The 26903-nt window shown below is 36.9% G+C and overlaps 1 protein-coding gene across 1 annotated transcript in view; it reads left to right on the top strand.

The window, feature by feature from the left end:
• The window catches only part of tgfbr3 (transforming growth factor, beta receptor III), an 88648-nt gene extending 61959 nt beyond the window's left edge, over window positions 1-26689 (top strand). Inside the window, exons 5-16 of the mRNA XM_056750771.1 lie at window positions 1666-1849; window positions 3443-3605; window positions 4814-4961; window positions 7683-7872; window positions 8419-8711; window positions 10880-11035; window positions 11815-11958; window positions 12695-12853; window positions 14216-14518; window positions 15714-15870; window positions 18443-18550; window positions 23785-26689. Of these exons, the coding sequence (XP_056606749.1) occupies window positions 1666-1849; window positions 3443-3605; window positions 4814-4961; window positions 7683-7872; window positions 8419-8711; window positions 10880-11035; window positions 11815-11958; window positions 12695-12853; window positions 14216-14518; window positions 15714-15870; window positions 18443-18550; window positions 23785-23903 (2124 nt within the window). The 3' untranslated portion in view covers window positions 23904-26689. The remainder of the gene's footprint in view (window positions 1-1665; window positions 1850-3442; window positions 3606-4813; window positions 4962-7682; window positions 7873-8418; window positions 8712-10879; window positions 11036-11814; window positions 11959-12694; window positions 12854-14215; window positions 14519-15713; window positions 15871-18442; window positions 18551-23784) is intronic.
• The last annotated feature ends 214 nt before the right edge of the window (window positions 26690-26903 follow it).

Below are 26903 nucleotides of genomic sequence, written 5' to 3'. Positions count from 1 at the left end.
TCATACACCTCTGCTACTCTCCCTCTATTGCTCTGTTTCCCTCACTCCACCCATTCTGTTGGTCATTACAAAATAACACACAGGACTCTGGCTGTTGTTCAGAATGTCTGGCTTTTTGTTCAGCTCATATGGGGTCTATCGATGGCGTAATATAATGCTTTAATTAGGTTTGCCAGCATGGAGTTGGCTGAGTGCAGAGAGCACCTTAGGGAGAAAGAGAGAGAAAGAAATGAATGGGCAAAAAACTCAAAAGCACGGAAATGTAATGAGTCTGGGCAGTCTAGACCATGTGGTTGGCTGTGTAGAGCTGTACTGTGGGCTTTTCAGCATATGTGAATGTTTATCTCTCTGAAATGAAGCATGTGGACCTAGTTCCACATGGAGCCGAAGGGGTGTGGATTGGGGGGGCCCAGCCAAGGAAGATGACATGCTGGAAGAAATGCTCTCGAGGGTTAAATTGCAACACTTCAATTAGAGGAGCTCACACACATTCACAAACTTTTAAAAAACGTACACTCACATTGTCTTTTCTCTCCCTTCTGTGCATTTAATCTTTTTGAGCTTGTAATGTCACAGATCACAGCTTGCTTTAACACTCTGTAATTGCTGTAATTTTGTAGCTCATTGTGTAAATATAGCATTTCACAGTACATGACATGTATATTTAGAGTATGTTGGATGAAAGGTTTGCTGTTCGCAGTACACGGCAGCGCTTATACTGTCAGGACTCCTCAGCCTGTGAAAGTAGTGAAGTTTACGGAACATGTTGTTCTCTCTGTCCACTACTACACCACTGTACAACCTGCCGGTCTCTCTCCCTCTGTGCACACTTAACATGGTGCAGATCTTAAATAATTGATGTATAAAACATACAAATTCATCTATTCCTCTTAAATCCAGTTAACTCACAACCAAAATCCGTTCATAAGTACCTTTAACAGTGCTTTCTGAATTCCACTTGTCAATGTTACATTTTTTTTAATCAATGTTTCCCTCATGTCATATGTATCTACATACTGTTAAGTATTGTCCAGATTATGTATAAAGGATAATCATGTGACGTACCATCAGCTCTAGGAACCTTCTGTCTGTATTCTCTGATGCACAGCAGTATATTATATAAACACTGGAAAGCAGACACCTTATTGTGTAAGAGGACCATGTGTGAAAATATGGAGCACACATTTGAAGAAAAAACATCAGGACGGGGTATTAAAGATGAGTTTTGGCGCACAAACCCTAGAAGGGTTTAAGTTTGGAACGGCCTGTTATGATACTCCCTATTTTTACAATGCTCTTTTCTTTTCCTCTCTTAATCTGTCATTTTGCACCTAAATTTTATACGCTCAGACTTTCTTCCTATAAAATTTAATGGACTGATAAAGCTTTGAGTTTTAAAGGCCTGTCTTTATCGATAGAGAGATCTTTTTCTCTAAAACTGTCAAAAATAGGCATTCTAACAAAATATTATAACTATGTGTATATTACAAAAGGTATATGAGGACTACAGTGATGACAGATTGTTATGCAGACACAATATCACTGAATAAAATACTATGCTAGTCTGAACTGTAATGTGGTAAACAAATCTTGAACTGATTCAAAGCAGTCAAAAAGCAAATTCCAAAATTCTTCAACATATATTGTATTTTGTTGTTTACTTAGGTTGCAGAGGGTTCTGAAGTTCACTTCGAGGCAGGGAACTTCTCTCAGTCCTGTGAGGTGAAGATAGAAACTCTTCCTCACCGCAACGAGCACCTGCTGTCATGGGCCCAACAACGCTATAGGGCAGTTACTTCCTTTAGTGAGCTCAAAATGGCTCACGACATCTACATCAAAGTTGGAGAAGGTATGTTCCTCTAAACACACACAGACTCAAACAATGTTTTGTAAACTATTTCTGAAACCATATATGTTTAGAGCACAGGACAAGCTACTTTAGCAGAACCGCCAAAACATCAATCAGGGCTAATTCAGTCCTAATGGGGGTCAATGACTGTGTTTTGTAATCAGACACAGTGGTAATAAAGCAAACTCTAAGTGGGGCTCAGTAAGGTTGTTCCGATTTCCACTGTGCAGCCTTTTATTTCACTTAAAAACAATTCAGTTTGTGCTGTTTCAGAGGCAGACCTTACTCAAGTCTCCCATTTTAATCAGTTGATTTCATTGCGAGAGAGATGGAGAATCGATGGAAAGAGCCAGTTAACATACGGGAAGGGCCTCTGGCGAGGGGTTCTGACTGCCAGCTTGTGTGTACGGGCCCTTCGCCAGACCTGAAGCCCTTCACAACGGTCCCTTTAAAAAGAGAAGGATGAGGGAGGAAAGCAGACCGAGAGGAGAAGGGAATGTGTGGAGGGAAAGTTTGGCAGAAAAGGCAGCGGGTGTAGAAAAAGCATGAAAACAGAGCTTAAAATAGAAGGTCCAAATTCATAACAGTACCAGGAAGTACTTCACAATTCTTCTAGAAGAAAGTCTATATGCCTGATGACATGAACTGAAGGGGGAAATTGACATATTTTCAAAGGTAACTGTTTAGATTAATGTAACTCATAACCGCCTGTTGGTCTCAGACACCCACCGTTTCATAATCATTGTAAATTGTGCATTTAGGCAGTGAACCGCAGGAATTGTTCAAAGAGAGAAGACAAAACCAGCTGGGTTAAAAATAAGTGCTTAGTCTTGCTTCTCCCACTGAGTTCTAAAGCCAAACAAACAATATGTCTGACTGCATCATCTATCAGCTGTCAGATTGCCCAGCTAAACTTCTGGTGAACATTTTCAGTTCGTAAGAGAATTGCAGTGTTAAAGTGTAAGTCACGATTGCATTATGAAGTGTGCCTACAAATCTCAGCTGGCAGGTGAAACAGTCCCGTAAAACATTTGGCCCTGTGCCTTTTGAGTCAGTGGTTTGGCAGCAGTTCAGAAGGCTGTGTTTACCTTTACAGAAGAGTTCTGACTTTCTACTATGGATCATCCCTTTGTAGCACCGCATGAAAGCGGACACACTTCGATCTTAATGAACCAATTGAAAGAGATGGCAGTCTGTCATGATGAGTTCATACTCATCATCTTTGCATCCTTTGCGAAATGTGTATTGGCCAAATAAGGAAGCATCTGTCTTATTTTTCTCTGGGGGAGAGAGAGCAATCATCTGTTTTGTGGAGGAGCAGAGAAAACTGTTTTGGTGACGTTTTCTTTAGAAATAGTTTTTGATGATTTATGGTTCTTAAGACTTATGAAATGTCTTTATGATGATTGCTTATCAGTCTAAACTTATAAATGCAGTATGCACTTATAGGTATAAACAGGAGAACATAAACAGTTCTTTGTTTTTCCTTTACTCTATTATAATGTTTATGTATTGCATTGCTTTGCATTGCCATTGTAAAGCTTTGTACAATTTATAAGTAAACTACCTCAATCTATCTGGTATTTGCTTTAGATCCTGTCTTCTCAGAGACATGTAAGATTGATAACAAGTTCCTGTCATTGAACTACCTGGCCAGCTACATCCAGCCCCAGCCATCTACAGGGTGTGTTCTTTCAGGTCCCGATTATGATCAGGAGGTCCACATCATTGAGCTGCAGGCGCCAAACTCCAGCAGGTGAGGAAAGGCTTAAGGATTACACTCTTGTTTAGTCCCTTGTAGAGTGTAAGTAAAAATACAGTCGCTCAACATTATAGCACATCCTCCTGGAAGGTTAACCCTTATATGTTCTGTTGTTGTATTTACATTTGATTTAGATTACAAAACACAATATTCATTCAAGTGATTTTGATTGGTATAAACCGAAAGCATTCTTGCCTATTCTTGAAAGCATATCCTGCTCAGATATCCACATTAAAGGGATACTTCACCATAAAAAAAATGAAGATTCTGTCATCATTTACTCACCTTTGAATTGTTCCAAATCTGTATAAATGTATTTGTTCTGATGTACACCGAGAAAGATATTTGGAAGAATGCTTATAACCAAACAGCCCCCCGTTGACTCCCATAGTAGGAAAAATTACTTTATCATTTTTTTTCTCTGTTAAACACAAAAGAAGATATTTGGAGAATGTAAGACAGCAAACAATTCTGGGTCACTTTTGACTACCTATTTTTTTTTCAAGGGATTCAATGGGGGCCTAAATCTGTCTGGTTATAAGCATTCTTCCAAATATCTTTCTCCATGTACATAAGAACAAAGAAATGTATACAGATTTGGAAAACTCGTTGAGTAAATGATGATAGAATTTTCATTTTGGGGTGAAGGTCTCCATTTAATTTACAGAATATGTTTAACTGTGTTCCCAAGCTTACTCAGCATACAGTTTTTGTATAGGATTCCTCTCTGTGGACTGGGTGGGTGTGCTAAGTATGCCATGGTGTTTATGTGTGCAGAGCAGTTTTTGTGGGTGCGTGCGTGCATTTGTGTTTGAGTGAAAAAGTGCGTGCATGTCTCCTTATGTTTGTCATTGTAGATTGCCATTGTGTTTCCTTTACATCTTTAAAGTTTATTTGGAAAGAGGCAGGAACTAGGGTATTGTTGATTTTGGAAACTTTGCTGGGTAAAACTCTCTGCATCCCCCCCCACCCTCACAGATATTACTCACTGTTGCCTAATAGTGACTCAAAAATGAAAAACAGGTCTGAATAAATCCACGCATCATAATGTATCTCAGCATTGTGTTTTGAGGTCTGTTTCAAATGTGTCCTGCTTTTTCTGGGAAACAGTCCACTTTTTTAATCAATTGGCCAGACTGAAAAAAGCATGTTAAAAAGTTTTTTTTCCATAATCCATAATCTCTCTCTTTCTCTCTGAGTAGTGCATTCCAGGTGGATGTGATCGTGGATCTAAGGCCATTAGACGATGACGCTCCCCTCCACCGTGACGTTGTGTTGCTTTTAAAATGTGAGAAGTCAGTGAACTGGGTGATCAAAGCTCACAGAGTCAACGGCAAACTGGACATAGTGGTATGAAATTAATCATTATATAAACTATATGTATAGTATTCAACTGGGGCCGGATTCACAAAAATGGTTTTAATACAAAATATAAGAATTTTCTTGAGATAAATTATACGAAGTTCGTAAGAATGTAAATGAAAATGACTCAAAAATGTACGTTTAGACTGAAATATTTAGAGTCAGAAAAAAATTAATAAATAGGATTTAACTGGGGGGGGCACGGTGGCTTAGTGGTTAGCACATTCGCCTCACACCTCCAGGGTTGGGGGTTCGATTCCCGCTTCCGACTTGTGTGTGTGTGTGTGTGTGTGTGTGTGGAGTTTGCATGTTCTCCCCGTGCCTCGGGGGTTTCATCCGGTTACTCCGGTTTCCTCCCCTGGTCCAAAGACATGCATGGTAGGTTGATTGGCATCTCTGGAAAAAATTGTCCGTAGGGTGTGAGTGCGTGAGTGCGTGAGTGAGTGCGTGAGTGAATGAGTGAGTGTGTGTGCCCTACGATGGGTTGGCACTCCATCCAGGGTGTATCCTGCCTTGATGCCCGATGCCTCCTGAGATAGGCACAGGCTCCCCGTGACCCGAGGTAGTTCGGATAAGCGGTAGAAAATGGAATGGAATGGATTTAACTGGCTTGCTCGTGTGGTAACTGTATATGTTTATTTATACAATAAACTTAATGTATGTAACAAGAACATCGCATTCTTATGTAGTCTATTTATATTAGCATGTGATGTGTTAAACAGCATTTACAATCGCATGTTAGCTAATAGCCTATGTTAGCAAGCGTTAAAAAATATACTTATAATAATATAAAAAAATTAAAAACTTTTGTATGCTACTGCAACGTAAGACTTGTGACCCTCTCCGCTTCAAGTCACTTTGTCCCAGAATAATGTAACAAGCACTATAATAATGAAAGCTAAAGTGAGCTAGTTATTATTATTTCAAAATAAATATTTCTTAATGAGAAGTAAATGTCAAATTTATGATTCAAGGTCAAGACAATACACGTCACATGTGAAACCAAATACACGCATTAAACATTTACCTTTTGAGATTTAAGATAACCGTGAGGCTGTCTTAATTTTAAAATGATATTTACGACAGCTTTTTTCCAAGAATTTAGATTCATTTTAATTTTTTTCTAAGATCAATCTTGAGGGTCTTTAGAAGTTTTTTCGTGAATAAACAACATTCCTAACTTTTTTCTTAAAATAGAATTTAAGAGAAAACATGGCAGTTAAGAATAATTTTCTTCTTAAGAATGTTTTGTGAATCCGGCCCCTGATCCTCAGCCCACTGATGCTGGTGTGTATGAATCAGTCAAATGTTACAGTATATATAATTATGTTTTCCTGTCAAATAAACAATGCAGAATTACTAATCAAACAATGAACTGAGTGAGTCTGTAGGTATTTGGAGTAAAAACAGAAGAAGTGTAGTAAGTTTTTATTCTAGCCTTTGGAGTGTTTTTATTGTAGCATAGGCTAGTAGTTCAACCTATGAATCATGGGAATGTCTGCCAATTACTTTCACATAGTACAGAACATAGTACATACCTTGGAAAGAGACTGGAGACTTGGAGTGAAACTGTGTTTAATCCTAAATGTTTAGGCGTTTTATAACAGTCTTTAGGATATGACACATGAGTTTTAAGTTGTGTATATGATAATTTAAGCATGTGTTTCTCAGCCAAAGTACTGTAATATACAGTACTTTATTGCCATATGTTAAAATACAGTGCTGCTTCTATGCTTCTATGATGTTTAATTGCAAAGATAAAACATCAGACACAAAATCAGTACAACAGACAATAGGAAAGATTTAATATCTAATAAAAACAATAAGACATGTAGCCACAAATAAGGCAGTTCCGTCCGCTAAACAGACATCTATATCAGATATATTTTTTATCTGTTGTAAAAAAGGCATAACAACACAGTTCGAATGTACTTTTAAAAGGTAATGTAATTTCCTAAATATTTAATTCAATAACATATTCAACAACAACAGGATCACAGTTTTGTTTAAGTAGCTCGAATCACACTTTAAACGATGTTCAATCTTTTATCCACAGCTAATGTACGTGATCATTTAAGACTAGAAAAAGCATCCAACATTTCTATGAAAATTGTTTTTTACTAAATGTGGGACTTCGATAACTATTAATATGCTTTACAGTTTGTTACACTGAATTGTTTATTTTTTCATTCTGATTATTGCAGAATAGATTATGTTCCAGTCCTTCGGCATTGACAGTCATTAGACTCATCAAGTTAAAAAGTGTTTTTACTGTAAATATGCAGTGCATGTCTTCATGAGAGTGATATGAGTGAATCAGTAACAGTAAAGGAGCATTACAGTACAAGAGCATTGAGGAATGCACATGTTATTCAATCCCAATACTCGTAAAATTGAAAACCTGCTTCTGTCGGTAGATTGGCTTAAACTCGTTTTTTAGCCTTTTAAGGCATCTGTGGGAAGCAAGTCTGAGCGGTCAACTCCTCCTCACAATAGATAGAAATCAGAAGCTACTTTAAAATTCAAAATAGTACATTTTTGACCAATCATATCGCACCTAAATAGTCCATGGTCATAGTTCATCACCACCTACAGATGGAGATAGGATCTTAAATAGGATTTCAGAACCAAAAGAATAAAAATCAGTTTATCCTACATGACTTTTTTGGTGTGACTTTGACATCCTGATCCCCCATCTGTTCTGCTCAGACGTCAGACAGTGTCACTTTGACTGGAGACACAGAAAGGCTGATGCAGGTGTCAAAGACAGTGAAACAGCAGCTGCCTGCAGGACCTCAGGCTCTGATCCAATGGGCAGAGGACAAAGGATTCATACCAGTCACATCCTACACCAACACCCCAGTCGCCAACCACTTCAACCTGCGCCTCAGAGAGCAAGGCAAGAGCAGTGACCAAAAAAAGTGGCTTGTCATAAAATTTAAAGGAGTCATATGACATGGCTGAAACAAACATTATCATTTGTTTTAGATGTATTGCAATGTGTATACACGATTTAAGGTTCAACAATGCTGTATTTTCCACATACCGTGCATGTTTGTATCTCTTCTTTGCCCTGCCTCTCTGAAACGCATCAGGTTCCAAAGCAATTTTACTGACAGGTACGCCCACCTAACTTGTGTATACATTTGGGCGTTCTTAGTCAAATCATACCACGGAATGATGTAGATTTTTGGGGGTGTGGTTACACAAAGCTTTTCTGGCAGGTCTGGGTGAGCATTTGCTTTTAGATACAATGCATCTTTTGTTCCGACAGTCTTTAATTTTTGGGCAACTTAAAACACACCAAAGACACAGAAATACATGTATTCACGCCATATGACCCCTTTAAACTTGTTAAACTATGCAAATCATATGGATGGTGCCACTGTCTGTTGCTGTCAGTACTTTGGGATTAATGTTTAATCTTCACCACTGTTACTTCCAGATATAGGGATTGTAGATGACAGCATGTTTCCACCAGAACTGTCCATTCTACGCAATGTCAACCCACTTCCAAAGCCAAGCGACCGGGATTTTCCGGCAAGGACAGGGCTGCCCTTTTCTTTCCTGCCGTCCATGGAGAGGAGTCTTCCATTTCCCCCTCTGACCCCATCTCTGGAAGATCAGCTCTCTCAGACTGGGGGGTTTGAAGAGCAGAAGGGGGCTCCAAGTGTAGGATTCAGTGTGCAGTGTGAGAAGAACAGAATGGTGGTCAGCATTGACAAGGAAACTCTACAGGTAGGAAACAAAACAACTGACTAATAAGTGACAGTGAGTGACCAGTGACAACAAATTCCCAAATATAAATAACAATTGAGTTGTAGCCCATTAGAGATGTTCTGGTGAGGAAATAAACTCATTTTGATCTAAAAGATATACTTTTGGATTATTCCCTTTCCTTAAACAAATAGTATTATTAACATTATATATTATTATCAGAATAAGCATTGTATATGCAAATAAACAAACAGGCTTTGTTTTTTCCCGCTTAGGCCTCCTTTAAAACGAATGCTTAGTTTGTGGTTATTAATATTTAATAAAAACACAACAATAAAAGAGCCTCATGTTAAACATAACTTACTGTGCATTTATTATTAAACTTTTATTGAAAAACTAAATAAGACGGATAACAGGCATTATAACACAAACAAAAAAAAATCTTTGAATTTTCCCCTTGCCTCAAAACATTTTTAGTTTGTGGTTCACATTTTATGAAAAGACATCATAATAGTTAAAAAAAAGGCAAACTCACTTACATTGAACGCACTAATTATTCTTTTTTATTAACAAACATTCTTTTGCGCTCTTGTCTCTGTCATCTATCAATCATTGCGCTATTTTACTGTCCTCACGCAATCTCTGTGCCGCGCTGTTTGCATGTATATTCATGTCATAACTTGTTTAAAATGCTAGACAAAAGAGAAACTAAATCGTTTTATAAAATGACTTTTTCGTTATATTTTCTTATTATTTATAACATTTTATTAAAAAAAATATTTTGGCCAAATGGCGCCCTCCCTTGCGCGGTGTGCCCCTATGCACCGCATATACTGCATACCCAATTTTTGTGTCACAGGTCGTGACCAAAAGTGATGTCGAGTTGTGATGTTTGTACAGTAATGACACTACAGGTTTGAGTTAAGCATCAAAAAATTTGCAGCAAAGTACAGGTACACAATTTTTGCCAAGATTTTAAAGCTGAGCTATATATTACACTTATAACTACAACACGCATACTGAACAGAATCTTTCTTAAATCTTGTTAATAAGTGGAATTTTAGGCCACTGCTGTAAATAATGTTATGTATATATAGTTCAATTCAATACAAGTTTATTTATATAGCGCTTTTCACAATGTGTATTGTTCCAAAGCAGCTTTACAGGGGCAAACAGGAAAAACAGAAAGGTAAAACACAGCACAGTGCATGGTGTTTATAGAACAAGCAAGATCATTCTAATAAATAATATCTAATTAATAAATAAATAAGTAAATGCAGTCTCCCGGTGAGCAAGCCAACACTACACTGCTGTGGCAAGGAACCCAAACTCCAATGATTGATTAATGGAGAAAAAGTTTGTGATGTAAGTTTAGCATTAAATACCAAGTGTAACTTTAGCATTAATGTGACAAATAGTCCATCTTTGCTCTTGGTTGGTGATGTAGTGGTCTGTGCTGGGATGGTCCGATCGTCGTATTTCTCTTGGGTGGAGGTGGAATTGTCTTAGATGGAGCTGGCATGGTCAGTTAGTCTGCAGTTGTTGCTGGCGTAATCTCTAGGTGGGGATGGGCATATGTCGATCATCTGGACCTGGTGGAATTTTTTTCCTACCTCGGGATGGGCATCCTGAGAAGAAGGCAGAAGGAGAATAATTAACGTAGCTGCTGTTCATTAATTGTGCATTAAGTGAAAGCTTGGCTGAAAAGATGTGTCTTTAATCTAGATTTAAATTGGGAGAGTGTGTCTGACCCTCGAATAGTATTAGGAAGGCTTTTCCAGAGTTTAGGTGCTACGTATGAGAAAATCTTAAATTAAAAATGCTCTTTTTTAATTCAGTATACATTTATGATATACTCACTCAACCTATTTTTGTTTTAAAAAGATCCATCATTCACTGTCATTACAAGTCTGGCAAAATGCAAGATAGTATGGGTTAACTAATGAATTTTTCTAAAATCCAAATTGCACAATGAACAAAAGTTCATTTAAAGTAGATAAAAAGAAAAAAGTGAGTGAGTAAATGATTACAATATATCATACAACAGAAAACAGAATGATAATATAGCCTTATCATGGTCCAAATATCAATTTTATTGTGGGGTTCTTGCCGTTGTCCACCTCTTTTGTTATGTTGTCACAGGTTAAGAATGTTTTCATTGAAATCCTGTTTTCTTAATCTCCTTACAGGCAAATGGGTTTGGTAAGGCCAATATTACTCTCCAGGATTCTCAATGCAAAGCAACCTTCAACACCACCCACTATATACTGGAGACTCAGCTGTCAGGCTGCAAAACCGCAAAATACCCCTCCCACCCCAGCCAAGTGTCCCTCTATGTCAATTCTGTGAGTATACATATCAAATCAATAATAGTAATAATCAATAATAAGTCAATGATAACAATAAAAAACATTCTTTCTGGAGGAGAGGATCAGTTGAGATACCCTTAAGATGTCTCCCCTAACATGCTGTATTTGTTTTCTTTGTTTCTCAGTCCTGCTTGTGCATTTTAACACTGCTGGGATGATTCAATTCTAAACTTGATCTTCGGTGATAATTTGTAACGGAAATTCCTAACGGCACATTGTAGCCCTAGACCTATTAAAAACTTGGAAACTTCTCAAAGATTTATCCTGTTCTCTGATTCCCGAGCATTAAGAGCAAATAAACAAAGATGGTCAGAGCCTGATACTGGCGCATTAAGAGCAGTAAAGGAAATCTGTTACAAATTGGCAAGTCTTGCATAAACCTATTTCAGAATTCTATCTCTATTAGGCAATGTGCACAGGCCTACGTCACCTTTAAACCCACAAATTGTCAGGAGTTCACATAGGGAGGCTTTATTACGTGAAAGCTTTTTTCAGATGAGAATGTCTGACACGGATGTTCATCTTCCTCGGGAGTAACATTGCTTAACTTGTCCATTCCCATGATTAAATCCAGAATTTTCATCTGTTTTGGTAGACTATTGGCAAGCATACAATTTGATATCTTTGGATGCATTTGTGCCAAGCAGCTGAGTTAAACAATGTTAGTCTGAAGGAAAGTTTTGGGGTGAAAATTGTTTGATTGTTAAGAAATTGTTGGGTATGCCCTGGGTTAATTGTGTATTTGTGATTTACAGATTGTTATCAGCCAATCAGAACAGAGGGATGGGAGTGGCTGGCCTGGTGATTATGAAGATCTGGAGTCAGGAGATGTATTCCCAGGAGATGCACAGGTTACAGAAAAACATTTGCCAGAGAGCGGACATCCCACCACTATCTTGGTATGATATTTACACACTTGTGATGTGTATTATTCATAAACTGTTTATTAGTCATACTTTCAGCACCCACATTTTTGTAGTATAGTATAGTTTTAGCGTCTCTTGTCACGTAAGACGACAGCACTGGCCTTCATTTATCAGAATAAACCTTTACTCTGGCCATTCATTTAATTCCAATTTATTTCTATAGCACATTTTATAATTTTGCAAAGCAGATTTTAGGTGAACTCTATACATAATAATACAGATAGTCCAGACAGAAGTAAGAAAAGAAAATATGAAACACATAGAATACATGGTGTATAAAGGTTCAATAAAAGGATGTAAGGAGGCGGGAACCGGCAGACATTTAAACATTTAATCAAAATAATAACAAAGTAAAAATAAAGCCTGGGGCCCCTCACGGACGACTGCCAGCGAATAATACATAACTACAAACATAAACATGTTCTGGGCCCGGTCCTCTCTCTTCGACTGTCTGGTCGCTCGTTCTCTTAAATGCTCCCGATCTCCTATGGGATTCGAGACTGGTCCGCGCACAGCTGGCGCTCATTAACAAATACTCACCGGTCTCGAACCACGGTCTCGCCCCGCCTACTCCACTACACATGGTATCATTGCAATGTTGTTAAATAAGATTTACATTGACAAAACCAACTGAAGCTAATTGTCTGTATTGACTGAAAATTTGAATAATATTAATATTTTTCTATTCTTTTTGTTTCTCTCTCCTCAGTTCAACTGCACTTACCGTAAGAATCAAGACATATCTGATGATTCCTCTGCAAATCACCTGAACAATGTAACATATAGTATGGAGCTGTACAATGATCCCCACTACCAAAACACCCAGTCATTCCTAACCATCGCTGAGAACAGACGCATCTATGTGGAGGTAATAGAATCAGCTTGAGTCTCAAGTTGACTTTTGCCTAATGTTTAGTGTGTTCACTTTTCCTGTCAACAAGGGTAAATGAACACAACTAAAAGATACACTGGTATTTCTACCGTATGTGGTTCTTGATGTAAAATATTCTTTGGTTTTATAAAACAATTTACAGTGCTGAGACCATATTATGAAATTTCATTTAAGATTAAATAAGAAACCAAAAACACTGGGAAATTCACTTTGCTGCCAAATTCACCTATACGCAATATCTGCTTCTACCCATTAACTATGGTGATTGGTTCGCATTGTGTATAGTTTTATGTTTAATACTTTGAGGGTCTGGTGTCTGTATATGTCTAAACTATCAAACTATCACTTTCCTGAGTGTGTGTGAGTGATTGCAGCTGTAGAACAGAACAAATGTGTAAAGATGGCTCTCTGTCTATCGTTGTAAAAGAAGTCAACAGTCTGCAGTGTGTGTACATTTAGTCTGGTCTGGCTACATGTCATATTGTCATTAGTCAGTGGGGTTTCAAAGGGCAAAGGCAGACAATATAAGATCTCGGAATGGAATGCTCAGATTCCAGCTTTACATATTTAACCCTTTCACCACGCAGGCAGAAGTGGTACAGTGATGGGATAGGGTGTCCTTACATGCAGTTGAAGTTGAAGTGGCTTAAAGGACTGTAAATTTAAAAGCACCACTCCACAGAAACATTACATCACCTCCAGATGTTTTATAATCACATTGGAGTAGAGGATCTGTTGTGTCATTTATAGAGCACATCACAAAGAGCTCTCTGTATCCCCAAAATATCCCAATACCACAAATACTGACAATATTTATCCCCTCTTCCTGTCCAGAATTAGGATTTTTTTTCTTTAGTGGCAGTTGTAGTCTGTTATGCGTGTGCAGCAAATATCCAAACTTTTATAACTGAAAAATCCTCTGATTTATTCAAGCTACAAATATCTGACGTCAGAATTTGTGATTCTTGGATGTTGGACGACTGATAGTATTACTGCAGTGTGCTGTGTCAAAACAAATGGAGCGGGTTTTTTCATGCTGATTTGATCTGATGCCTGAGAGAATGTGGAACAAAACTCAGACTGATGAAAAAAGTTAGCTTGAGCGTGTCGGCCAGAAGACAAGAGATAATATATAGCATCTAACCACGCTGATCCATCAAATACTGTATGATTCACTTTTGACTATCGTATTAATAATAGAAAAGCAGTGTTCTGTTAGTCAAGTAACAGAAATGATTTTTTCTTTCATTGTGTTTTTTATGGTTTGCAACAAATGCATTGTCTCACCGAAAAATAATTTTTCCTTTATCAACCAAGATATATGACTTCTCTCTGCAGATTTCAGCCACTAAAGCAGACCCAAACCTTGGGTTCATGATCCAGAACTGCTTCATCTCTCCAGACTCCAATCCTGACACACAGTCCGGACTGGAGTATTTCGTCATAGAGAACATCTGCCCCAAAGACGATTCTGTGCACTATTACCCCGAACGAGGCGATTTCCCCTTCCTTCTTACTCAAACGGACCACAAACGCTTCAGTTTCACCTACAGATCCAAGTTCAATGTGTCATTGCTCTTTCTGCACTGTGAGATGTCCCTCTGTTCCACAAGAAATGACAAGGAGACAAACATGCCAGAGGTATAAATCATGAATAAATCTACTTTATCTGTTAAAAAATACTAGGAAAGGTACACTGTAAAACTGTTGTGTTGTTTTTATTAACCAATGATTGGATAAAATATGGACAAAACCAATCGTTGGGTTTAAATTAATAAAAGGTTCATGTATAACCCAGCAGTTGGTTTGGCCTTTATCTAGTTTAACAGAGCCATCATTAGCTGTAGCTGTAGCTATCATCATTAAAACATACCTGTCTTTTATGTTTTTATTATCTTTCAATTGTTTAATATGCAAGGCACAGTTCCAACTTCAAAGACTCTCCAACTTCAATACAATTGAAATTCTGATTGAAGTTTTGTGTTTATTACTGTAGCTATAACACAAACTGTGTGCGGTTATCAGATGTCAGTAAAGAATTTCTGAGCTCACGAACGCAAAAAACAACCCTTACACATTTGTAGGTTACAAGTAAATTATTATAAAGTTTAGATACTGTAGTTTGATTGGCTGTCCATCCTAATTATTTGCATTTTGATGCATACTTTTAAATCCACTTGCCCTATGCAAACTGCCCAGATACTCTACAGTTATTTGCTCGGCGAGTGCAGTATGCATTCAGGCTACTTCAGTAGACATAAACAGATACAAACAAATCTACAACAGTTACTGTACGTTCCTTTTTCCTTTCTAGTCGAACAAATTGTAGTACTGCATGTTAAGGTCATGTTTATGTCTACCTAACATCATTTTAAAAGTGAGTCTTTGTTCTCCTCTGAATGTTTACAGTGATGTCATAATCTGGATTAGGATAAAAGATGTGAAGTCTCACAGAGTAAACTGTGTGTGACGTTATATCTGCTTTTACTTCAAAGTGTATTTTAGCTCAGTCACACTGCGATAATATGCAAAATGTATTAGCTTCTACTGTAATATACTCTAATCCAGTTGTCGTTCGTTGATCAATGTACATACATGTGTCATGTAACATGCAAATGTAAACATTTTGGTTGATATGGTTGTGATTAATTGAAAGTTTAAAGTTCTGCATATTTAAATGGTTTCATGTTTGACAATGTTAGCATGTTCTTTGGTGACGACATGATGGTCTTATTTGATTATTAAAAAAGCCTATTTGTACTGTAGATTATTTTACACATGAGTGAAGTTTATGTCCAACGATTAAACCTAGATTATGTATTTATTCTCTTTGCAGTGCATGTTGCCAGATGAAGCCTGCAGTTCCCTCAGTTTGGAAAACATCATTTTCATGATGCTGAACACCAAGCCCTTAACCAAGCCACTGGTTGTCATCTCTGACAATACCCATGACACTGTAATGGTCACAGAAGAGCCCAGGAAAGGTCAGCCAGGTGAGGATTTTAATTTATTTCAACCTGCTTGCTTATGTGTCCGACATGTTGAGACATTTACAGAACTAGTTTACAGTACTTTACTTTTAAAGTAATTAGGGCTGAGATCAAAGTTATTACACTTTCTAAACCAGATTAGTTCACACAAAAAGTATTACACAAAAATTCAACACGGTATTTCTGACAAGCATCTGCCTATTTAAATTGCAGGACAAAATAATTTGGCGTTGGATTCATTTGAGGATGTGTAAATGGTAACAGAATGTGTAGATTTTCTGGTGTGTGTTGCATCATGGTAGATGTGCGGCTAAGTTTATCCAGTGCAGTGTATAAGTGTATTTGCTAATGTGTATCCGTCACTCTTGATCGGAGACCACAGAGTTCCTGTCTTGTATTGCATTGTGGTGCATTACTGCATCTGGAGTCTCTTAATATGTGATACTGTAGCATATGTGTGTGTTTACTGTGTATTCGGTGTGGTGGTGTGGCGGCATATGTGGTTCATTAAAGACGTGGAACAGGGGGCCCATAGATGCAACAGAGGACTGGAAAATTTGCTGCTTTCCAATGCTGGATAGTATTTGTTTTCACTCAGGCATTTTCTGAGGCCTCCCTTTCCCTTACAGAAAGAGGGAGGGAGATTAAGAGGGGAGAAGGGAAATGTCAGGACAAGAAAAAGAGTATTAAAGAAAAGGATCCTAATGCACAACATATCCCCTGTTCCCTTCACGGCAGAATGCATTTGCCATTAAGATTAACTCTGAAGTACCGAATATTTCAGGATAGAGGGTTGGAGAGTAAACGTAATAAAGGATTACTTAATTTGATCATAATTGGTTTGGTCCTTGTCTTCCTTTTTTTCATTTGGCAATAATGCAAAAGTTTTGGTTGGTTTGAGTCAACTTTATTGCCTCAGTTCGAATACAAATGGTTCCGGTTAAACTTTCAGTGCTGCTTGTAGCAAATGGAGCATGTATACATTTGTCACACTTGATTAGTAAAATGAGTGCCCGTCCTGAAAGGAGCAAACTGGGATTTTATTGGACCCTATTAAATTTTATGTAGCTTTAGTTATTACTGAGCAGAAACAATATCAAAGTTCGTTTTCAGCAAGTAGATGAAACAAACGTTTTACAGTAAAATCTAGAGGAAGAATTCAGATTCAATCCAGATTATATAAAATTACATTAGATTATATGATGGTATCAAGTCTATGTTTGTTAGTGTTGTTTGGTGTTCAGTATCGGTACTCACAAACTCTTTTTCAAAATCAAAAGCGTCCCCTGACTAAACAGCATTTTTAGGCTACACATGGGAAATCTCAATAAATAACACTACTTTCTATTCTTTGTATGTTTAAACTATAATATTACTTTAGAAAAACTATAGAAATTCAAACAGATAGGTTGTTTAAGATTTGAATACATTTTACATTATGAATACGTGCATTCATTCTTCAGGATTGTGATTTTTATGTTTTGTATTCTAGAAAATGTAGATATTTGTACTTCTGGAACTGGACTGTTGCACTCTATTGTTCAAGTAAATAAACACATCATTGTGTTAAAGTTAGAAGACACAATGTACAAGATACTTATTCTAGTGTTCATTCAAATTTCCTTTCCAAACCCAACTGGCCCTAAAAAGGGTGAGGTAAAGAACAGCAGAAATAAGCTGTGACACCCGGGATGAGATCTTGGACTGTGGTGACTGCAAAGAGATGTTGTCCAACTCATTTTTGCTAATTCATTTGCTTCCCTCATGGGGTATTTAAACTAAGCTTGTGGGTGACTTTAGACCCATGTGCCAGACCTATGGAGCAAACCACATCCTTGGCTCTGAGCATCTAGCTGACATAGCTTCTTTCAAAACAAACAAACCTTTGTTCTCTTCTAAGTAATAAATGCATTGAAGGATTTTTTTTAGCATTAATTATCCATGTAACGCTGTATGCAAAAATGTTCTTTTGGCGTTAGTAACAAAGTAAAAGTTCTTGGCCTTTACTCGCTTTTTTTGCTCAGTCTTCAAAAACACGTACTGTACATGGACAGGGGTGTTGATGGATAGCTTTATATTTTCCACATTATGAGCTGGACTGCACAGATAAGATATAAGGGGCCGTTCTGGGGTAAAGGCTAAAGGGGTGAGTTGGGAGCTGCTATAGCGCTCGCTCTTCTTGTTACAAAGCACTCCAGCAATAGTCTGTCATCGCTCTGTCCAGGGAATGAAAATCTGAAGGTGCCCCATGAGAATAGCATCTATTGTGCCTGAGATTTGGTGCTGGGCCAGACAGGTTATGAAGCTGGTGGCCACACAGGGTCTATTGTGCTGTGTGATCAGTGATCATTAGAGCTAATTAGAGCTCTGAAAGTCATTCAGTCTGTGGCCAGATTCCAAGAAGAGTCGGATGCAAGGTTTTCACTAGTTTATCTACAATAGCCATATCAATCATGTGCTGTACTGTATGAGTGATCAGCAAACAATTGTACACCATTATACTGATTATGAACTTACTCTCACTACCTCAAGTTAAAACTGGACAGTATAAAACATTTATACTTCTTTTTTGCAGACATCATTTATATCCTTGACACGCCGACTGTGGTGGGCATCGCGTTTGCAGCCTTTGTGATCGGAGCCCTTCTAACAGGAGCTCTATGGTTCATCTACTCGCATACAGGTGAGACAATATCTATAACTATATAACATTGTCAAAAATAAACACACAAACTTGACTTGTCGATTTGTAAGGTTCACTAGTACAGTATATCTTTACTCGTTATCCATTTTCTTTGCATTTGCATTTGTATATTTGAATAGTTTTTGATGAAGCCCTCTAAAAAAAAAGCAACACACATTCATATGGATGTCATATGGATGGAATGTTTCCCTCTTTTTTCTTTTTAAAGCATCAATTGTTTTAATACAAGATGGACAAGGTTTTTTGGTTTTGAGACCCCTCCATATTTTCTAATTGTTGTACTTAATATTATTGTTTTAAACACATGACCATGTTGGGAACTAGTTATTCAAGCGAAGCAGTAACTAGTTGATTTAAAAAAAAATCTGCAGACATTCCTATTCTCACTGGCTGCCTCATAGTAATTATCACTGAGAGTTATGCATCATGCCATTTATCACATTGCCAATTTATGAAAGCTCCTTCTTGCCAATTCTTTTAGCAGCATGTTAACAATAACATATTGACTCCCAAGTTGTAAATATATCCTGTTCATCAGCAGAACTGCATCTGTCTTTTCCGTTCTTTCAAGCCTTGGGGGCTGGGGTGGTGCTGCTGGGTGGTCATCAGTATTTTTGGTACAATAGTCCGAAAGGCACTGGAATTCCCCCTGCTCGCTGTTAGGGTCTCTTCAGGCTTCACAGGAAAATACAAGTACAATCCACCCACTGGATGCCAAGATTTCCCCCGCCCCTCCTTTCCACATCGCCCTCTTGTCGCCAGGCCAACGACCTCTGTTGACCCTCTAGAGGAAGCGCATGCTCTGTCTTAGTCCATGTGTCCCCACTACAGTACCTACTGTATTTTTTGTCTACAGTACCATCAACATGTTTCATGGCACACTGTTTTGGTACAGTTTAAAATTCTGTTCTGTATTCTTAATATCGTGTAGGCAAGTCAGTGAACATTTTAAACTGAGGATCTAAGATTCAAAAATGTGATGTGATTCTTGGGTGTTCAGACATGTATATAGTTAGGTCCATAAATATTTGTTTTTTGATATTTTTTGATATTTTTTGATATTTTAGTTGTGTATCAAAGTGTATTCGAGTTACAGTTTTATAATCAATATTTTCTTAGTGAACACTCTCAGCTTTATTTCAAGTGTTTTCACATCCAGATTATCCAATGTGAAGCTGAATTTCAAAGGCGGAAAAAGCTGTTTTTTTCACACGTATGGACTTTTCCATAAATTATTTCTTTATTGATGAAGCATGTTATAGGTCTGGAGTTGATTCTAGGTGGTTTTTGCATGTGGAAGCTGTTGCTGTGAACCCACATCATGGGGTTCAGGGAGATCTCCATGCAAGTGAAACAGACCATAGTTACATTTAACGAACACAAGAAATCCATCGGAAAGATGCCATGAAACATGCAGACCGACCAAATCAACAATTTGGTACATTCTGAGAAAAATTATAATAAAAAATAATAATCTTGGGCATCCATTTGTGATACTGTTAAAGTGTTGGATGATAACATTATCCTCTCCATGATAAAGAAAAACACCTTCACAACTTCCAGACGAATGAAGAACACTCTCCATGAGAGTGGCTCAGTGGGTAGAGCATGGCACTAGCAATACCAAGATCATGGGTTCGATCCTAGGGGATTTCACATAATTAGAAACAAAATGCTAAATGCAATGTCAGTCAATTTGGATAATACCGTCTGCCAAACGTATAAATAAAAATATTTAAATGTTTGTCAATAAAGAGAATACAAGGAAAAATACAGGAGGTGCAAAAGCCTCAAGAATAGGATGGATAGATTAGACTTCTAAAAAAGCAGAACAAGCTCTTAAAAGCATTTTTTGGGAAGATCAAATTTATTTCAGCCTGCATAAGACCAAAAAGAATAGAATATATGGAGAAGGCTTATAATACCTCATGATATGAGCAGACAACATCTTCAGTAAAAAAGTGTTCACTCAGTGTGTTTCCATTTTCATTCATGACTTCCTCGTGCACTGGTTCACTGGTGTTTTTGGTGATGTAACAGAAGACAGAAGCATCCAGATTAAATCTTTTTTTCTTTCATGGAGAGGAAAATGTAATCATCAACCACTTTTATCTCATATGGGTGCCCAGGATTTTTTTGTTGCTGAGCTCAGCAGTGTTTTTTTTGTCAGAATGAACCAATTTTTTTGTTTAGCCTTTTTAAATGTTCCTGGCATCTTTCTGGTGGATTTGTTGTTTTGAATCCAACTATGGTCTGTTTCACTTGCATGGAGATCTCCCTGAACCCCATGATGTGGGTCATAGCAACAGCTTTCAAATGCAAACACCACACGTAGAATACACTCCAGACCATTAACATGCTTTATTCATAAGAAATGATTTAAGGAAAAGCCCATACCTGTAACTAAAACAGCTTTTGATTCAACTGTCCTATTACTTTTGGTCCCTTGAAAAAGGGGGAGCTTAATATTAATAGCAAAAATTCCTAAAGCCTTCAGCTAATCTGGATGTGAATACACTCGAAATAAAGCTGAGAGTGTGTACTTTAAGACAATATCCATTATAAAACTGTAACTCGAATACATTTTGATACACAGCTAAAATAACAAAAAAAAACATTATGGACCCAACATTTATTTATAACGTTTAATTCAGACAGAAACAGGTACACAAAGTACATGTTGAAATCTGGATGTGCTAAGCTCTGATATAAACACTGAATCCATGTGTTATCCACAACGTCTCTAAATAGTTCAAACAACCCAAGGCATAATAAACTATAGTATTCAGTAATAAAAATAGCATATCATAGATTTTTGTTATATTGACATTAATCCCAAATGTATAACTCTTTCTAAGATTCATAAAATGATTATCAATTCATCCTGATTTGTTACCATTTTCTTCTTGTGTAGTGTTGTGTAGTAGTTAAAAAAATGACCTAAACAATTAAGCACTGCTTAAAAAGATATAATTTCATACATTAGTCATGCTTCTATAGCTGGGAAAGTTACGTGTGGAATGTGCGGGGGTTCTGTTAGGAAAGGGCTTCTGTAATCCTGTCACCCTGCCTGTAATAGATCACACTGATAGGTTAAGGACATTGCCCCCAGACACAGAGTAGGAGTTTTACACATACGGTCGAGTGGAAGAGGTCAACAATTGCCATCAAACTCTCTTTGTCACACACATAAAACATGTCATCTTAAATGCATCTCTGTCTAGGCTAATGTTTCATTTAATATAGACGTTGCATTTCTGTGAGCTATGCATGTTTGCTGTAAAGGAGAGATGTACAAAGGCAGATTAGAGAGTGAGAGTTCAGTACACAGCTCTGGATGAGGAAATGGACTGTTTTTAGTTGGAGCTCTTGGCAGCACATCTCTGGCACATATTAGCAGTTGAGGGGCCTAAAACAGGGAATCAGACAAACGTCCAGCATTGAGCTGAGAAGAGAAGCACTCACATACATAGACACATACGAACAATGTCCCAAGCACAATAACACTAGTTGGACAATCATGAGTCTGTCTGTATAGATGTCAGTGTGGTGTGTAGAGTAGCCTGTTTAATAACCCTTTCATGCGTAGAGGTCAGTGCCGTGGACAGTAATTTTCTGCTAATGCATGGGTTTTAATGGCACAGTTGCACATCAAAACACTACAGGGAAAACTAGTGCATCATAAAATCATAAATTTCATAAATTTATGATTTCATAAATTTCATAAATAAAATCATAAATCATAAATTTGACTCATAAAGCTGAAAGCAAAAGATTTAAGGCGGCTGAATTTGGTGAATTTTTTTTGTGTACCACTGTCACCTCTTCAGATGGCCACTAAAGGGAAACATGAAAAAAAATGCATGATCTAGTTAATATTTGTATATTAATACAATAAGATTACTGACTGTAAGCAGACAGTGAAAACCATTCAACCTACACAGATGAAAGAGAGTGTTTGCTTATAAAATTGCTGCATAGAAAACTAGTTTCATTCAATAACAGTTCATAATGACCATGAGTGTTAAGCTACAAATTTACAAAAAAGCTCCACATTCCTGTTTAGTCTCTTTCCTCATACAAAGCTAAGTTGGTATATGATCATAATTTTCTCAGGTATGTGAGTTAAGGCCATTGCACATAAAGTCCGCACACACAGATTTAAGTGAAATTTCCGCATACACGTTAAAAAATAAATACGACCTCACGTTGTGTCAATCCTCTGTTAATATAAAATTCGGACTGGGTCCCTAGCAAGCAAGAGACACTTTGAGATTATAAATAACTTCTGCTGCTGAAGCAAACCAATCACACATCTTGAGAAGACTTGAAATATAACGCTCAAGTCTAGAAGTCTAGAGTTTTTCATGATATAAAGAGCTAAAGTAAAGGGAACTCTTCTTCCAAATGATCCATCAGGGAACTGAGGTTACATCCGTAACCAAGACGTTCCCTTTCTGTCCGTCCCCTGACGTTGTGTCGAACCGACAGATGGCGTTCCTATGTAAATGCTATGCCGCTGTGTCGTGTCACAATCTCTAGCGAAGCGATGGTGACTGGCCTAGGCGTGTCTGACGTGAGCACTACCGTGAAATTGTAACCTATCAGTGAATAGGTAGGGGGTCCCAGAGCTTTTTGAAAAGATGGGAAGTCCCTGTCTTTGCCCCTCACAGGCGGCGGCCTTGTTTCTCTAACAGCGAGAAGCCGCCCGGTACCACAAGGCCACTACAGAGACCACTTCCTACGGTGGGGAGGAGTTTAGTAGGGTGTTGCTCTTTAAGAGATTCAGGGATTATAGTCTCTGATGCATTAAGAAACCTTAATGGCAGCATAAACAGCACAACATGACTTCTACAAACTGAGATAAAGTGCATCCGTATGGCTTTCTTTAATTTACAAAACACATTTTAAAATTGAAATTTTATTCCATTATCATTATATAAAAGTGCTTTTTCTGGGTTCGCAGGATTACACCTCCACTGTGAATTTATGTCTGTCCGAACACATGAGTTTTATCACAGAGGAGATTTATTTTTATAGAAAAACAAGTACTGTCAGAATAGGGCTATAGATCACTGCAACAGAGCCTTTACTGTAAATACTGAGCTTTTGTTCTATGAATTACAGACACTTAGAAAAAGGCACTGTGAATTTTGCAGTCCACAAGGCTTCCTGAAACCTCACCATCCTTTTTATTAATCTTCCCACTTCAGGTGACGCAGCTGCGAGGCGGCCAGTGGCAAAGTCTCAACCAGTGTCTGAGAACAGCAGTGCAGCTCACAGCATCGGAAGCACTCAAAGTACGCCGTGTTCAAGCAGCAGTAATGCATAGAAACTTCATAGAACAGCTGGACCCTGCTCTGTGACAGCTGCTGTTTCCATTGGCAACTATCTGTGCTGTACACATTTACATTTAGCTAATGCTTTTATCCAAGAGTTCAGGGAGCAATAAAGCGATATCTCATACAGGAGCAATAAAACAATAGCTACTAATATCAAGTTACTAGTTTCCACATTTGTGGAAGAAATTCTCGTAGTGGAACACCAGGCGATTACAAGTATATACTAAATATTACTCATATTTGAAAATCAATGGAATTTTTAGGTAGAAAAAAAGGCCTGCTAAATAAGCTTTGTTTGAGGCCTAAAAAATACCGAAGATTAGTATTTAAATGCTGCTGATTTCTGAAACCCAACAAGAGAGTGTTATTTTACCTTATATGGTTGAGATCACTGTGAAAAAAACAAGAGCTGTTTACAGCGGTCATTAGGCCGTTTAGAGGAACAGCCAGTTCAGTAATAATTCTGGTAGTGTGGTTTCCATCTCTGGACGTAAACAAACATCAGTGCCTTACTTAATCAACCAACAACATATAAACAATTGGACAAGAGAGAAAACATCCCCATTTCATTTCTTATATATGGTGAGTTTAATGTTTGTTTGTCAAAATCAGTTGCCCATCAGAGATACTTTATCTCTTTGTGCTATATTATAGACCATTTTGCAAGAAGTAAACAACAGTGGTCCAGATTAACTTTCTGTTTCACTTTTCAGTTTTTAATTCATTTCTAAACTTCTGTTGGTTGTATTTTGTTGTTTAAAACAGGAAGTGCTTCTGGACCAGTGTTATTAACGTCTTGCAAAAAGGTCTATAGTATTCTATATACTATAAAGCTGACTTATTTTTTAATAACCACATAGTCATATCTTATGGCTGGGATAACCAGTGGTCTTTTTACATTGATGAAACAGTTTTTCTATATTGTTAAATTATGTACATAATGTATATTTACTATAAATAGTTAAAAGTATAAATAGTTTTAATATAAAAAAAGTTTATATACAGTGGTTAAGTTGTACAAGCGGTGTCCCAGACTTTTCCTTTGAGAATATTATATTTAGACTCCCCAACCAAATTCCAGATAGTTGTAATGAGAAGTAATTTTTTTCCAAAAAGAAATATAGATTTGATATAATGTAAACGCTGGGTATTATTATAAACATGATTTTGACAAACACCTGATATTTTTAAATCATGCATTTTCCGTGTAAAATAATAAACCTTTGTCACAAAAGATGTATATAATCTAATGCCAAAGAAAAGACGTCTTTTAGTGTTAGATAATGTAACCCCTACAATATACTGTATTTGTTAAGATACTAACCAACCACAATATTGATCAAAATCCACACAAAAAAATCATTACTTAGTTTTTGTGAAAAACATTTTGGAATTTTGTATGAACATGCATATAGAAACACTTTTTAAGTGCTAGTAAATGTATAAGTGCAAGCCAGAATAATCCCACCGTGCAACTTTACATGAATGTTATGAAAATTAAAGTGCCATAAGGTTGTGTATACACATTATTACAAATGATTATTTTAGAGATAAAATGAGAAAAAGAAGAAAATTGGTGGTATTTGCTTTGTCCTATGCACGTTATAATGTGTATATCCTATGATGTGAAAATATCCTAAATCTGTTAGTTTTTGCTAAATGTACCTATAGAATGTATTTTATTTTACATCAGAATGTCAATGTTTAATGTAAAATGTATGTAAATGTATTCTGTAAGAGAAGAGAGTCAGAATTTATACATTTATTTGTGTATAAAATTCTATTTTTCCAGAGATATATACAAAGAGCCACCCTATAATTTTAGCCGCATACTGTGAATTTTTGTGGGCATATTTCTATAAAATATGTTTTCTCTAAATCCAAACATAATCCTTAGTGCTGAAGTGAGCTGCATTATTGCATTCACCTATATTTTTCTAACATTACCTTACAAAATCATATGTAAAATGATTTTATTGTAGATATTATATGTTTGAATAACTATCTTTTATAAGAGAACACTATTTTAATTGCAATATAAAATATATTTTAATGCAAATGTTCTATTTCTCTTAAGGTCTTCATTGTTGGTGTGTGTGTTGGGGTCCATGTGGGGGTTAAATCAAAGAAATACATTCTGTAAACAGTTGTATTGTCATCTTGAAATGTTTAAGTGTTATTCATAATTGTTATTCAATAGTCACTTATTGGCTGTAGAGGTAACAACGGCCTTAGAGTTTTTATCTGGAATAACAATCTCAAAGGCCTTTCTCTCATTCCAGGACGCACTATTGTCTGGTGACAAAAACTTTATCTGTAAACTTAGTTTTAAACTGAAAACTGTTTTGGACTGCACACATCGACCTTTCTGTATACCTGATGGTAAAACTGATTATCAGAATATTTCTTTCTGTTGTGCGTGATTGAAACATCTTTCAAATCATATTCTTTTATCTACCTCATTTGTTTGTGTCTATGTATCTGTGTGCATTTTGTTTTCTTGTCAAAAAAGTTTACTGTACATATTGTGTACAGCTTAATGTTTCATCAAATATATTACAATAATGTAAAGTTTTATTTTGTCAATTTGACACCTCTGATGATAGGAGAAACTGAAAAATGTAAATATGACCCCACCAGATTTAGATTTTAAGAATTTTAAGCTATCTGGCTATGAAACTAAACATTAGTTCTGTGTCCTTTGTGTATTTGTGAATATATCATGCTGTAAATAGGCATGCTAAATTTATATACCAAATACATTACTGTAATCTTCTTTCAGTTTGTTTGTGTGCTGATTTCAAAGTATGTGCAGGTACAGTTCTACATCTCACGTATCGACAAATTATGGCCTGATTAATTTATAGCACCGTTTACAATGTCAGTGAATGATGATTTTCAGGAAACACTGCCAAAGTCTTCATAAAATACTTTACTTCATTTGATCCAAACTTTAAGTTTATCTGTAAGGTATTGTTATCCTTTGTTAG

Source organism: Triplophysa dalaica, chromosome 6 (assembly GCF_015846415.1).
Source record: "Triplophysa dalaica isolate WHDGS20190420 chromosome 6, ASM1584641v1, whole genome shotgun sequence".
Classification (NCBI taxonomy): Eukaryota; Metazoa; Chordata; class Actinopteri; order Cypriniformes; family Nemacheilidae; genus Triplophysa; species Triplophysa dalaica.
This window is presented reverse-complemented; position numbering and strand designations above follow the sequence as displayed.